This window comes from Akebia trifoliata, chromosome 8, assembly GCF_017979445.1.
Source record: "Akebia trifoliata isolate Shusen 1 chromosome 8, ASM1797944v1, whole genome shotgun sequence".
Taxonomy (NCBI): domain Eukaryota; kingdom Viridiplantae; phylum Streptophyta; class Magnoliopsida; order Ranunculales; family Lardizabalaceae; genus Akebia; species Akebia trifoliata.
In genome coordinates this window covers 52,661,021-52,674,543 of record NC_141382.1, presented here as the reverse complement: position 1 = coordinate 52,674,543, position 13,523 = coordinate 52,661,021, and the positions used below count along the sequence as shown (strand labels likewise).

General features: G+C 35.8%; 1 protein-coding gene across 7 annotated transcripts; it reads left to right on the top strand.

Annotated features, from left to right (window-relative positions):
• Positions 1 to 1,118: 1,118 nt before the first annotated feature.
• Positions 1,119 to 12,466, top strand: LOC147397775 (vacuolar cation/proton exchanger 3-like). 7 transcript variants are annotated; one of them, XM_086449693.1, is made up of 12 exons: positions 1,119 to 1,300; positions 2,278 to 2,569; positions 2,745 to 2,812; positions 2,914 to 2,942; positions 3,526 to 3,722; positions 3,838 to 4,053; positions 7,320 to 7,454; positions 9,019 to 9,135; positions 9,489 to 9,542; positions 9,923 to 10,039; positions 11,278 to 11,371; positions 11,986 to 12,466. In XM_086449693.1, exons 1-12 carry the CDS (start codon positions 1,260 to 1,262, stop codon positions 11,994 to 11,996), a joined length of 1,371 nt encoding a protein of 456 aa, XP_086305819.1. In that variant the 5' UTR covers positions 1,119 to 1,259; the 3' UTR covers positions 11,997 to 12,466. The 7 variants fall into 7 exon arrangements, with proteins under 7 accessions (XP_086305819.1, XP_086305824.1, XP_086305820.1 ...); XM_086449698.1 differs by having other exon boundaries at positions 1,288 to 1,427; positions 7,317 to 7,454; XM_086449694.1 differs by lacking the exon at positions 1,119 to 1,300 and adding an exon at positions 1,403 to 1,427 and having other exon boundaries at positions 2,282 to 2,569; positions 7,317 to 7,454.
• Positions 12,467 to 13,523: the final 1,057 nt, after the last annotated feature.

The following is a 13,523-nucleotide window of genomic DNA, read 5'->3' as shown; positions in this document are numbered from 1 at the left end:
TAAAGAACAACCAAAAACAAGTAGAAAGTAAAAGAATTAAAAATAAAAATTGAAGAATGTGGTTCAACTTTTGAAGTTTGATTGTACATAAAGTGTAGACCACTTCGAATTGGTCAAGTATCTAACATGGAATTTAGGCATCAATCACCACAAGAAAGCCTTGGATGGCATGGGCAGGATGAAATGGGAGTCTTGAATCTCCTACAAATTTGGGAATTAGGAGTTATGGGAATTGTAATTGTTGGAAGTTTGCCATATAATAGAGGAAATGAAATTGAGCTAGGGGAGTTACGAATTCCAACCCAAAGTCCAAACCCACACAATCTTTTGAATCAAGGAGAAATAAAGGAAGAAAAAAAAAACCGCATTGAAACCCATTGTTATTCTTAAGAAGAAAGAGAACTAAAACCTACTTCAGTATAGAAATTTTCATCAGCAAAAATGGATAAACCTGTAACCTACTTAGAAAAAAAAACATTTTTTATAGGAAAAATAAAAGGAATATACAGACCCTGATAATAAACCGAAGGTTTTGCCTCCCAAACAAGATTTTTACAGCAACAAATGCAAGTTCCCCAAATCTCTCAACATACAAGAAAAGCCAAATAATATAAAAGAAAGAGGATCAAACCAAACCAAAGCACATAATTAAGATTCAAACATGATGGATAAAAAAAAAAAATTCAAATCTCGAACAAACACCCACTTTTCTTGATCAACCCCTACTAAAGATTCAAACCCACAAACCAAAAGATGTAGAAAAAAATAAAAAAGGGAAAAACAGAAGAAGGTAAAGAGATGCAAACCCATCAAGAGAAACGCAAAACCACTTAAAAGTAGAAAGAAAAGAAGTTCAAAAGAGTATAAAAAATACCTGGTTTCAAAGATCATAACTCTAAGGGTATCTTTAGCAGGGATAAATAGCATTATTACTCCACAAACAACGAGAGAGAAGGGTATGTTTTTGCGGAGAACTCACCACCGTAGTTGCCAGAAGGAGGAGATTCTTTCGGAGGGAGAGAGATCTGTTCTAGAGGGTTCCAAACGAGAGACTCTCTCCCTCTTTCTGTTTTAGGTTTGGGTAAAAAACCAATAATGGGTTGAGGGTAATATTGAAACTGCACCATAATAATTGACGGAAAAATTACTCTCCTAAAAACGAAATTATGAAGCACCAATTTCGATACTTCTCATAAAAGTATTGTTTTGACTCTTTTAAAAATTTGTTTTTTCAAAGTATTGAATGCCTAAACGATAGAATGGAGTCAGAAGCACTTAGAAAAATCAATCCAAACATACCGTAAGTTTTTCACAATTGATTCTTAATTATTTGTAGGCAAATAGAACTTGGAAGACATTCTAATCTCATTGGGTAGCTTGCTTATCATTTGAGTTACATACAGACAAGACAAATGGACACTCGAAAGGTCTCTCTCTCTCCCTCCTCGCTTTGTTTAGATTAGAATTTACGTTGTCTTCGCCCCCCCCCCCCCCCCCCCCCCCCCCCCCCCCCTCAAAATTCATTCATTCCAGGCTTCAGGGCCGGCTTTGCCCTTTTCCCTTTGAATCCTTCTCTCTCCTTTCTTCATTTTCAGGTATATATGTTTCTTTATGTCATCATCCTCTTTTTTTTTTTCCCTTTGGCTATCTCGATCATATGCCTTATTTCTCTGTAACCAAGACAGAATAGAGAGACATTTTGGTAAGATTTATTAGGAGATTTTTCCTTTCTTTCTTTTCTCCTTTTTTTTTTTTAAAAAAAAAAAAAAAAGAAGAAGAATCGTAATTTCTTAACTACTTATGTATCTATGAATGACTCTCTCTTTTTTGGCTTAGATCCAAGGTAGTTAGTCGACTTGGAACGCAATTTTAAAAGAATCTCTAGTTTGTTAATGTTTTGCTTGCTAAGTCATGTTTGAATTTAGTTATACTGCGTGTAACTAAAAAAATGAGTTGCATTTCATTGCTATTGTGACTCCAATTTTCTTCACTAATTTTATATTTTTTTTTAATATCTGTGGTCATTATATTTATAGCACTTTGTCACATCTTTTGTCGGTGCAGTGACCAGTGAGGTAATGGTTGCTCAGGTTGTATACTATTAGGGACTTGTGTAACTGAAACATGTCTTTCAATTTTAACACATGATCATGACTGCTGTAATTGTTTTGATTAAAAAGCAATGCAATGGCTTGTTTGTAAGTTTAGCTCTTATTGGTTCATATATAATAGTGGATTTTTTACTTGATTGATGAGATGATCTTGGCATGCATGTAGACAGATGGGACCCATAGAGGAGAAGATGGACCTTGTAACTGAAGACGAGACCCTTCTTAGGTCGGAGAACCCTTTTGATTCACTGCAACAGATCAGAAAGATACCTGCCCCTGCTGCTGATACAAGCTCTGATGTTGGGTCACGGCTAGATGTTTCATGCACATTACCCTCTAAGGGAATACACAATACAATACTTCTGAGTATTTACATCGTCTTGGTCAAAGCAAAGATAAACATTTTGTTGCCTTTTGGTCCACTTGCAATCTTGCTCCATTATCTTACCAGAAAACATGTAAGAATTATTGCTTATTGTCAAAAACAAACAGAATAAGTAGGTTTCTGGAATTAATTGATATTCTTGAATAATGATTATATTAGAAAATGGATGAGCTTTTACATTCATAGAAACCTGACTGTTGCAAATTATTAGTATCCAATCAATCCTTTGATAGCTATTTGTATCTCAGGGGTGGGTGTTCTTCTTCAGCTTGGTAGGCATCACACCTTTGGCTGAGCGTTTGGGTTATGCAACGGAGTAAGTCTTGGCTTGTTTTGTTTAAGTTTGATGTTTTTATTTGTGTTGGTCTGGCGTTTTTTGCCTTCACGCATGCTTGCTCATTTGTTCTTGTGGTGTAGGCAACTCACATTCTACACAGGACCTACAGGTATGTTTGCTATTTTAATTAAACTATTCTTGGTATGTTAATTATTTTAAGCTATGGCCATCAAAGAGGTGGCACACCAATTACATTATCTAGATCAATAGTTAAGCGGAGCATCGGTATCGTATAGCATGAAGGACAAACTTTGCATCACCCATGGATACAAAACACTTCCTTACACTAAGTTATCATTTTTTTTTTTGGTGAGGGGAGGGGTGAGCTCGGTTTTGGCAGGACCCCAACTGAAATATAATTTTAAACTAGGATATTTACAATCTCTAGCTTCATCATCGATGCTCTGAGGATAGAAGGAGATGAAGTCCACTGCCTGATTTCTCTCCCTCAACATGTGGTTGATGCTCTATTCCTTTAAGGAGAGTATATAGTGAATTTTTTATAATCATGTGTATGCCTTTCCAAGGCTGGCCAATAACAAAATGTCCTGAACTGCATAATTAGAATATGAGAAAATTTCCACGACATCAATAGGATCCTGCAAGACTAACGTTTCTTGTTGACTACTAATATTTGTGTTTAATACAGGATGTTGTGTTATCTGTAATGCAATTTTACTTTTGTTCTTCAGTTGGAGGTCTCTTAAATGCTACATTTGGAAATGCTACGGAGATGATAATTTCTATCTACGCTCTGAAGCAAGGTATGATAAGAGTAGTCCAGCAGTCATTACTAGGCTCCATCCTATCAAATATGTTGTTAGTGCTTGGATGCGCCTTTTTCACTGGTGGGATCACGCATAACAACAAAGTTCAAGTGTTTGATAAGGTAAGGTAGATGATCATCCCTTATGTGATGGAAATTTTTCTTCAAGACCCCCTTACAGAATTCATCATTCTAGTTTAGTAAAAATACAATTGAAGTGGGATTAACTTCCCAACAGGAAGCTACAGCGGTGAACTCAGGATTACTCCTGATGGCTGTCATGGGTATAATGTTTCCAGCCATGCTTCACTTCACACATACAGAGGCGCACATTGGGAAGTCGGAGTTGTCTCTTTCAAGATTTAGCAGCTGTATTATGCTAGTTGCTTATGCAAGCTTCCTCTTTTTCCAATTGAAGAGTCAACAGAATTTTAATAGTCCTCCTATCGATGAGGTGAGTTCTTTTCATTGGTCCTCTTTAGGAAATCCTACACTCTGAGATTTTTTTTTTTCTACTAGTATGGTTATGAGTTAGGACACCACCTTGTTTAGCTTTTTTTTAATTAGACCTATAAAGAATTCCATCACATAAAGATGCCATTAACTTTTAATGGGTGTTATGGCCGCACGCCTTTGAGGTGAGGAACATGAGACAGCCCATGAAGTGTGACCCAAAGGTGCATTTTCCCTCCAACAGTGAGGCATACTGTTAGAACGAACCTAGCATATTTTAGCATACTTTTACGCTGATTCAGACACATGCATCACCCATTAGCTAGAGCCTAAAAAGCTTTAGGGATTTTTCTTTGAGTTTGTAAGCACATTTTTCTTTCCATTCTTTTTTGTTTAATCAAATTTGGGTCTCCTAATTGGTTTCTAGAGCCCATTTTGGTGAATTTTTAGCATAAAAGGTGCTATTTGAATATGATAGTTTTTCCTATGTGTCTGAATATATGATAAATGAACATAAAAAAACATCAAATATGAACAGCAGGTGGTCAAGAAGACCTACCTAAGGGCAGGAACAGTCACTGCAAAACAAAATTAAAATCAAACACCACCTCCAGCTAATCCATGCTAAAAACAAGCTCCCATCTAAAATGCATGTGACCTAATTCGACTCTGTTAAGAGTCACGTCTTTTGTTATTGCAAGCGTGTTCATATTTGCCTTCATTGTCTCAATCCACGTTCTTCTGGGTCTTCCTATTGTTCTTTTAGAACTTTCAACTTGAATTTTTCTTCTAATTTTATCGTTCCGAGTCTTTTCACTCATCCATCTCAACATGCTCATCTCAGCTACGCCCAATTTAGTAACATAAGGTTTTTTGACAGCCCAATATTCAGCCAAATAAAGCGTAGCTGGTTTTATTGTTGTCTTATAAAATTTTCCTTTTAATTTGATTAGTATGCGTTGATCACATAGCCCGTCATGAGCACACCTCCACTTTGACTATCCATCTTTGATCCTATGGGTGACATCTATCTCAATCTCCCCACCTTATGTATAATAGACCCAAGATAATAAAAGAGGTCATGTTGAGGTATTTCTATCACCAATTTTACTGGACACTCATCTTCCTGAGTGTTAGCATTACGTTTCACTTACTCGGTTTTGTTCTATTTATTCAAAGTCCCTTGGACTCCGACACCTCTCTTTATCATTCTAGTTTTATGCTGACTTCCTCTATAATCTCATCAACTAATAATATATCATTGTCAATAACATGGACCAAGTTATGTGCTTTTTAATATGATTTGCTCTCGCACTAGTCACAATCTTCTCATACATGTTAATTTTGTCAATATATCCATTTGGGACTCCTTTCTTTCCCGACACCAATCCAATTAACTCTATAGGTACTTTGTTATATACCTTCTAAGTTAATAAAAATGTGAAAATTTCACTTATTTTCTTTGTATTACTCTATCATTTTTGTAAGTAGAAAGATTTCCTTGATAGTTGATCTAATTAGCATTATATCAAATTGGTTCTTTGATATATTCATTTCTTGCCTTAGCCTTTGTTCAATTACTCTTTTCTACAATTTCATAGTGTGGCTCATTATTTAATATCTCGATCATTGATATGGTTCCCTATCTACTTATTCTTATCTATAGGTACTACAATGTTTTTCACAGTTCATTGACATCATTTGTCTTTAAAATATTTTTTAATAGCTTAGTTAGCTAGTACAATCCAAAATTTCTATGCATTTCCATACTTCTATTGGAAAACCATCCAGTCCAAAAGCCCTACCTGTTTTCGTATTTGCTAGAATTGTTTTTACTTCTGAAACCCTAATTATACGAAAGAATGTGTGCTCTCGGATCTCTCATGTATGTCTTGCTTACCCCAAGTCTCTTTGGTGGTCATCATTTAGTAATTTCTAAAAATAACCTCTACACCTTTTCTTAATCTCTTCATCTCTTGACATGACCATTTCATCTTCACCTTTAATACACCTGACGTTATCTAAGTCCTTAGTTTTTCTTCCCCTAATTCCTGACAACTTTTAGACATCGTCTTTGATACCCAATCCATTGTATGGATATAGGCCCTATGCTTAGCTACACTTACCACTCACTTTGCTTTTATATATATATTTCTAAGTTTTCTTCTTTTATAATTAGTTGCCATGACTTGTAAGTAATCTTATTTCTCTAATGATACCACCCTTGAACATCATCGTTTCACCACTATCTTTCTTTATTTGTGTTTTGTTTTCTTATTCCCATGCTCTCCAAGGAATTATTCCTACTCTCTTAATGCCTTAGTTACTTCATCCCACATCGTTGTAATATTATCCTTTAGAGTTCCACATTTCTTTTATCAATTTTTTGCAAAGTCAATGTTTTGTCTCCTTTTAGGATCCTACTGCATATTCTGACTTCCTTGTTTTCACCCCCTTTTTTTTCTATCTGTTAGTGTAAACATTTAACACCACTAGCATATGTTGTGTAATTAAATTCTCTTCTAGGATAACCTTACACTCTTGTAATCTTTGCATATTGATCATTCATTTCTCATAAATAAAAAGGGTCTATTTGGCTTTTATTGTTTCCACTCTTAAAAGTAACCAAGTGTTCGTACCTCTTTTTGAAACATGTTTTTACTATTGGAAGGTCATATGCCATTGCAAATTCAAGTGTCACATTTTCCATCTCATAAAGAAGCCTATTTGACATGGGACATCATGGTAAAGAATGTTGCTAATGATCAGCAAGCACCAATCACAATCAAATAGTGAGTAGATGAAGATGAACTATTGATAATTTTGACATTTGAGAAACCGAGGAAGAAGAGGAAACAAAAAGGAGGGTGAGGACTCCTAAGGATGGAAATGCCTTCGAAGAGTTCAATCAATTTATTAACTGCGGTGATTAATTTGATCTATGCTAGGACGTTGATTTGTGGAACTATGCATCAATTTTATTTTTTTCTGTTTTTTTTTTTTTTGTTTTGTTTTATTTTGAGTGTTGTGTGTGTGTATGTGTATGTTTTAGCCTGCTTTGGCTATGTGTTCTATTAGTTTTCCACTTTTCCTTTTAATATTTTTGCATGTTAGTTCATTCTTTACTTATTGAATTCTTGTGAAATAAAATAATTGAATGTAAAAAAATTTGGTTGCCTAACCTTTGGTACCGCTGTGCGACGCCTTTGAATAGAAATAAGCTGCAAAGGTGCATTGATTGATATATACCTCTTGCACGTATAGCAGGAAAGGGACCATATTGAGGAAAATTCTGCTGAAGGGGAGGCTCCTGAGATAACTCAATGGGAAGCAATTGGATGGCTTGCAATTCTGACATTGTGGGTTTCTGTTCTCTCTGGATACCTTGTTGATGCAATACAGGTATTATATAGTTTGGCACTTTATCCTGTTGTTTTGTGATTCACTTTTGGCATGTCAACGACATGAAGAATAGTTCTGCAAAAGTGTCCATGTGTAGAGCAGCTAAGGGTGTTAATGGGCCAGGTCCTGGATTTTTTTTATCCAAATTAAACTGAACTGGTCCCTACCAAACAAATGCGGAATCTGAAGTTGGTTACTATGTGGTACACACAATATACTTTAGAGCTTGTCCTAAACATGTTTTTAATCTAAATCCTACAAAAGTGGTAGTCCGTTCTTTTTTTGTTTTTGTGTGTGTGTGTGAATTTCCTCCCAAGACCAAGATTAAGTTGAAAAATAAAAAAGAGTGTGGAAGTGTTTATTACATTTCTCTTTGGCTTTTATACCAACTTGATAGAATCTTTGTGGTGTGGACAGTTTTACAGTCCACAGCAGAAAGATAGAAAAGCAAGAAAATGAAAAAGCAATGGTGCGGAAGATGATAGTTTTGTTAATGATGGTGGTTACAAGGGTCAAGACTCCACAACGACTAAACGCAACTCTAGCCTAGAACAAAGGTGACCTTGCACCTTCTAATGGTTGCACAGGTGGTTGTCACACCAGAAACTTTAGGCTTAAAGGTCTCCAATCAAACAACTGATAAGATCCTCAATGGGGGAGCTCAAGTCTCTTCTCACAGACGAGCAATCTCTCAACTCAGATTTTATAAAGAGCTTTAGTCCCTTAGGTTCATTACTACCATTGGATCCTAGTAACCCATTTTATACAATGACAAAAATGCCCCCTTTACATTAAATCTCCCCAAATAGTCCCTTTTACCAAAATAATCTTATAAAAGTCTTCCAAAAATTATATTAGCCAATTTTCAAAATGTCCAATTATTTGGTCAATCTACTCCACTTTGTGTTTTTAATTATAACATTTGCAATAGTTTATTATATTTAATACACCATTTTGTTTTTGTTTTCGTTCTTTCTTTGTTGGTTCTCGCGTGTTGTTTGGGGGCTAACTCAGCCTCCCCCTCATCTTTTCTTCATTTATATAATCTTATACTTATCAAAAAAAATTATATTTAATACAATGACTGAATTAAGTTGGTTGAATCAGCGAAGGATTTTCGAATTTGTATTTGCAACTTTACAATTTACTTAGGTATTGCCTCATCATCTTTGTGTGTCCATTTTCCATTTTTTGGACCTTTTAGGCAGGTAAGCTGGCTCTGACCTTCAGCCACTATTGAGGAGTCAGTTGTACACTTTTCTTCTATATTTAGCTTCAGTTTTAGAAGTTTAAGAAGCACCGCACTTTACGTGTATGCCAAGGCAGTGTTTACTTATGCTGAAAATCTCCACTGTAAGATTGCTGCCATATATTACCTTTACTTATTACTACAAATCACGGTGTCATATAACATTAAAAAATAAGGAATGACTTGTTCCAAAATATGAAACATTTTCTTGAATGTGTTTGATATTATTCCTAGTTGTTTGTTGATTTATTCAAAATTGCACTAGAGGTTGAAGATTCAACTGATGCTTTATTTTGCTCCCTGGTTTCTTTTCAGGGGGCATCTGATTCATGGAACATGCCAGTGTCTTTTATTAGTGTCATCCTGCTTCCTATTGTAGGGAATGCTGCAGAACATGCAAGTGCAATCATGTTTGCCATGAAGGACAAGCTTGTGAGTGCCTTGTGCTCTCTCACTCTTTCATTCACTAAACAGCATCGGCCACCATAAATATTGAGCCGTCAACTTGCACAAAATTCCTCACTAGTGATATCATTGGCCTTCATCACACATGTACAAACCATTTCATACAACGTATATTTTCTCTTTCATCAGGGCTATTTCTAAATCCCTTAAATGGGTTCATTTATGATATTTTCTTTCCTAGTCTTACGACTAATCCATCTCAACGTCCTCATTTTTGCTATGCACATTTTATGAATGTATTGTTTCTTAAATGCCCAACATTCTGCTCCATGAAGCATGACTAATCTGGAGTTGATTGCTTTAACTATTCTCTTCTGCAGGACATCACTCTGGGAGTCGCAATTGGATCATCTACACAGATATCAATGTTTGTGGTAACACCCTAGACATCTTTATGAACAAGATCATGGTGATACTAGTGTCATCTATTAACTAAGGATGACCAACTCTATTTAATCGCTGTAGTTAGAGGAAATACTCATGTTGAAGGTTCTACGTGGTTCTGGACAACAGGATTCGTTTAGCCAACCCCAAATATTAGGGATAAGGCTTTGATGATGATGAGATTCTTTTCCATTTATGTCGTTCTTGAATTAATTATATGACTGGGCCCAAAATGATACATTGAATTTCCTGTCCAAAACAGGATCTGATACGTTTTGATTTGTGATTAGATTAAGTAGATGGGAAAGGGTGTTTTTTTACTTTGGTATTATTAACAGTTTGAAAATTATCGTGGTGTTGATGATTGCAGATTCCCTTCTGTGTGGTTGTTGGTTGGTTTATGGGAAAGCCAATGGACTTGAATTTTCAACTCTTTGAAACAGCTACACTCTTTATTACAGTACTGGTTGTGGCATTTATGCTGCAGGTTTGTCCTTAACATTCTAATTTGAATACTTATATGAATATGCATTATGCCAGTCATCTCTTCCCTGTCCTATGAACTACTAGTACCAGTAATTGTTTCACCATTTCCAAATCATTATTCCTTTGTTAATTTTTCTCAAAACGGTATCAAACATGTCTTCGGCTTCTCCCTAAATTCCAACTAGGCTTGACTAAAACTATTACTTTTGTTTGCAGATGTTAACTTGGAGGCCATTCCTTTCATATGCATTAGGATGCTGATTTGATTATTTTATCTATATGATCATAATTAGTCATAAAGCATATAAAATAACACTTTATAACCTGTCACAATATTGCTCAGTTGGAATATTATAGATAATGTGTCCTCTATTTATAAAGCTTACTTAAGATAAAATGGAAGAAAGAAAAATTATAGATCATGACAATGGAATTCTTTGACTGCAGGTATCAGTAGGGTCGCAACTAGGGCTGGGGTAATCCACGGCCCAAATTATCGACCTGCTTTATGGTGGACAGGTTGGGTTAGGCCCAGATTTCTTTTCGGGGCCAAAGTTGAGTTTGGCTGGGTTTGGACCAACGTTTCTGAGCCCGGACCTGGTCCCTTAAATTTAACAACCTATCTCTTATTCCCATTCTCATAGTAATGGCTCAATGGCTGAGCTACATGAAATATGCACCACTGTCATGTCCTAGGTCTTAGGCTGGAGTCATGTCAAGCCTAACCTGGCATGAGTGTGTAATGGGAAAAAAACTTAGTAGGGAAAAAACTTTGTATAGGCTGTGTTAAGAAACATTGTGCAAGAGACCAGGTGGGCAACCATTTACAGGGCAGGGGAGAAAAAAAGAAACGAAGAAACACCGTTTGAATCCTTGTGAGCTTCAATAAATTTTCCAAAAAACGAAACACTGTTTGAATTATTCATTTCTCTGCAAAGCCCATCCTTGTACACAGGCACAAAAGCCAAATCTGTTGTTTTATGTACTCAAGCATATATCAATAACTTTAAAAATCTGTAAAAGATAAATTAGATGCCCTCTTCTTTTCTTCCTTTACCTACCTCTTTATTATTGAGCATTTGAGATTCTTTTCGGTTATTTACCCTGAAAAACACAGTACCCACTTACTCTGTTAAGTTATGCTCATGTGTATTGACACCTTACCTTATAACTATGAACTTATACATGAAATTTTGGTTTTTCGCACATGATTCATCATTATTGGTTCTGTTGTTGCAGGAAGGCACTTCAAACTATTTCAAAGGGCTAATGCTTATTCTATGCTATCTCATAGTTGCAGCCAGCTTCTTTGTACACGTCGACTCTTCAAATGGTGAGTTGAAACTGGCCTAATTTTCACATACTCTCCAGTCTTTGAGAAATCCAGATGTTGATGGTAATAGTATAGGTGATTTTTGACATTCTGCCAGAATGCTTATGCTGTTTCTCTGCCTTAAAGATTAATGATAACGGAGCACAGCACAATATATATATATATAATAAAAAAAAGCGCAGGAGCTTAGCCCAAAATTTCATTCTGCTGACCCATTTTCTTATCCATATGGTCCACATAATTGTACATTATCTGATAAATGTAATTTTCCTCTAGACCTTTAACGAGAAGACCATTTATCAGATGATTAAGAATATGTCATCCTGACTGTGATGATTTCTTATATAGGAGATCTCCCAAGTAAGCACCACTATCCATATGTAGACTGCACTTTAGTAGGCCACATGTTAGTTCCAGGCTCCCATTAAAGCCACAAGTCTATATCTTTTGTATGTTGGACACATTTTGTTATCTGGGAAGCAATTAAATTTTAAGAGGTGCTGTTTAATGATTACCTTCACATCTTTTTATTTATAGTTGCCCACATTAAACAAGTCAAAGGATAATAAAACTCAATTTGGCTAGTAATATCATTGGTGTGGGTTCTGATACAGGTGATGATTAAGGATCTACAATTAGGGACAGACCTGTCTGAAGAACCAAAGATTGATTATATCTTTCCTCAGGAACCATGCTAGCTAATTTAACTTGGGTTGTTTCACTGATCCTGCAAGGAGCAAGGCATGTGCTCTCTCTGCCCTTTTATAGGCTGGCTATGTTTGGTTTTCCGTGGAGAAGTTGCAATTAATCCCCTGTGCACAAGCAAGGAGAACGGAAACATGTACTTTTAATTCTCCTCGTGTTCTTTCTCATCGAGCTTGCTTATCCTGTCTTGTAAAATATAAAAATAACCTTAAAACTTTGTTGTATGATATGGTCTTCATTTTGTTTTGTATATAATATCAAGAAAATCAATTCTTCGTTTGGATGGATGAAAAAGACTTTGGAAGGAACGGTCAGGAATTGTTACTGTTATAATTGTAGGAGATTTTTGAGATCTCCCACTCGAGATTTGTTTGATTATTGATGCCTCAATCCTCGAACTGTGCTGTAATAAATGTCCACTCTGATAGTCTTCTCCGATGTATGTTTTTTTCTGGACCTAAAAAGACATCGGTGTGATGTTGATCAAAGGGTCTTTGACTATCAAGTTAGTACTTGATGAAAATTGCAAAGCAAAATAAAGATAATAAAAGTCACAGAACTTTGTATGGTTTATACCCTGGGCTTGAGTGGGAGAAATCTCCCTATTTATAAGTGAGCTCTTTAATGAAGGATAATAGACTTAGTCGTAACCACTCCCAATGTTGTCTGACATTTGTAGCAATAAATGTCTATGATATTTTATGGTATTGAAGGCCCATTCCTTATAATTCTTATAACCTACATAAGAAGTGGCTATAAATATATAATTAGTAATCAATGTTGTCTGGCATTTGTAGCAATAAATGTCAATGATGCTTTATGGTATTGAAGGTGCACTCCTTACCATTCTTGTAACCTGCATGAAAAGTGGCCATAAATATATAATTTTTTCAACTCAAGGAATAACTTGGTGATTCCTCAATTTCCCTAGTTGATTTAGTCGAGTTATACAGTTGTAATTCTTTCAGGCACCGTATCTATATTTCCTTGATGGTGGAGCTTGTGCTATTTGAGTAGTTTTGTTTGAAATAACGATTGATTGTAGTATATTTACCACTTAGGTAGTTTTGTATAATATTTTGTTGTCGAATAGATTGGCTTACTATAATTGATTATGATAAAGAAGAGTTGGTTTAAAAGGGTCGAACCTTTTAATGGTAATATAGATAAATTGGCCAAGTTGCCAAATCATCTTGAGATCTAAACAAAGGGGTCTACGAAGAAGACTGAACCTCCTAGAATAATTTGAGACTAAAGTACCTAGAGGGATATAGAGAAGTTCAACCAAGGGGGCTGAACCTCTTAGTAGGATCAAGAGAGGGATCGAACCTATAGTGAAATTGAGAGGAGTCGTTGAATCTCTAGTGGGATTGAGAGAAGGGTCGGCCCCACCTTTAGTTGGGTTGGCCTAGGGGGCCAAACCTTTAGTGGGATTGAAAGAGAGGTT

Coding starts and splice junctions, on each gene's coding strand:
- LOC147397775 (XM_086449693.1), top strand. CDS start 1,260: ATGGAGTCAGAAGCACTTAGAAAAATCAATCCAAACATACC. Junction 3,723..3,837: donor AAGTTCAAGTGTTTGATAAG/GTAAGGTAGATG, acceptor ACTTCCCAACAG/GAAGCTACAGCGGTGAACTC. Junction 4,054..7,319: donor ATAGTCCTCCTATCGATGAG/GTGAGTTCTTTT, acceptor CACGTATAGCAG/GAAAGGGACCATATTGAGGA.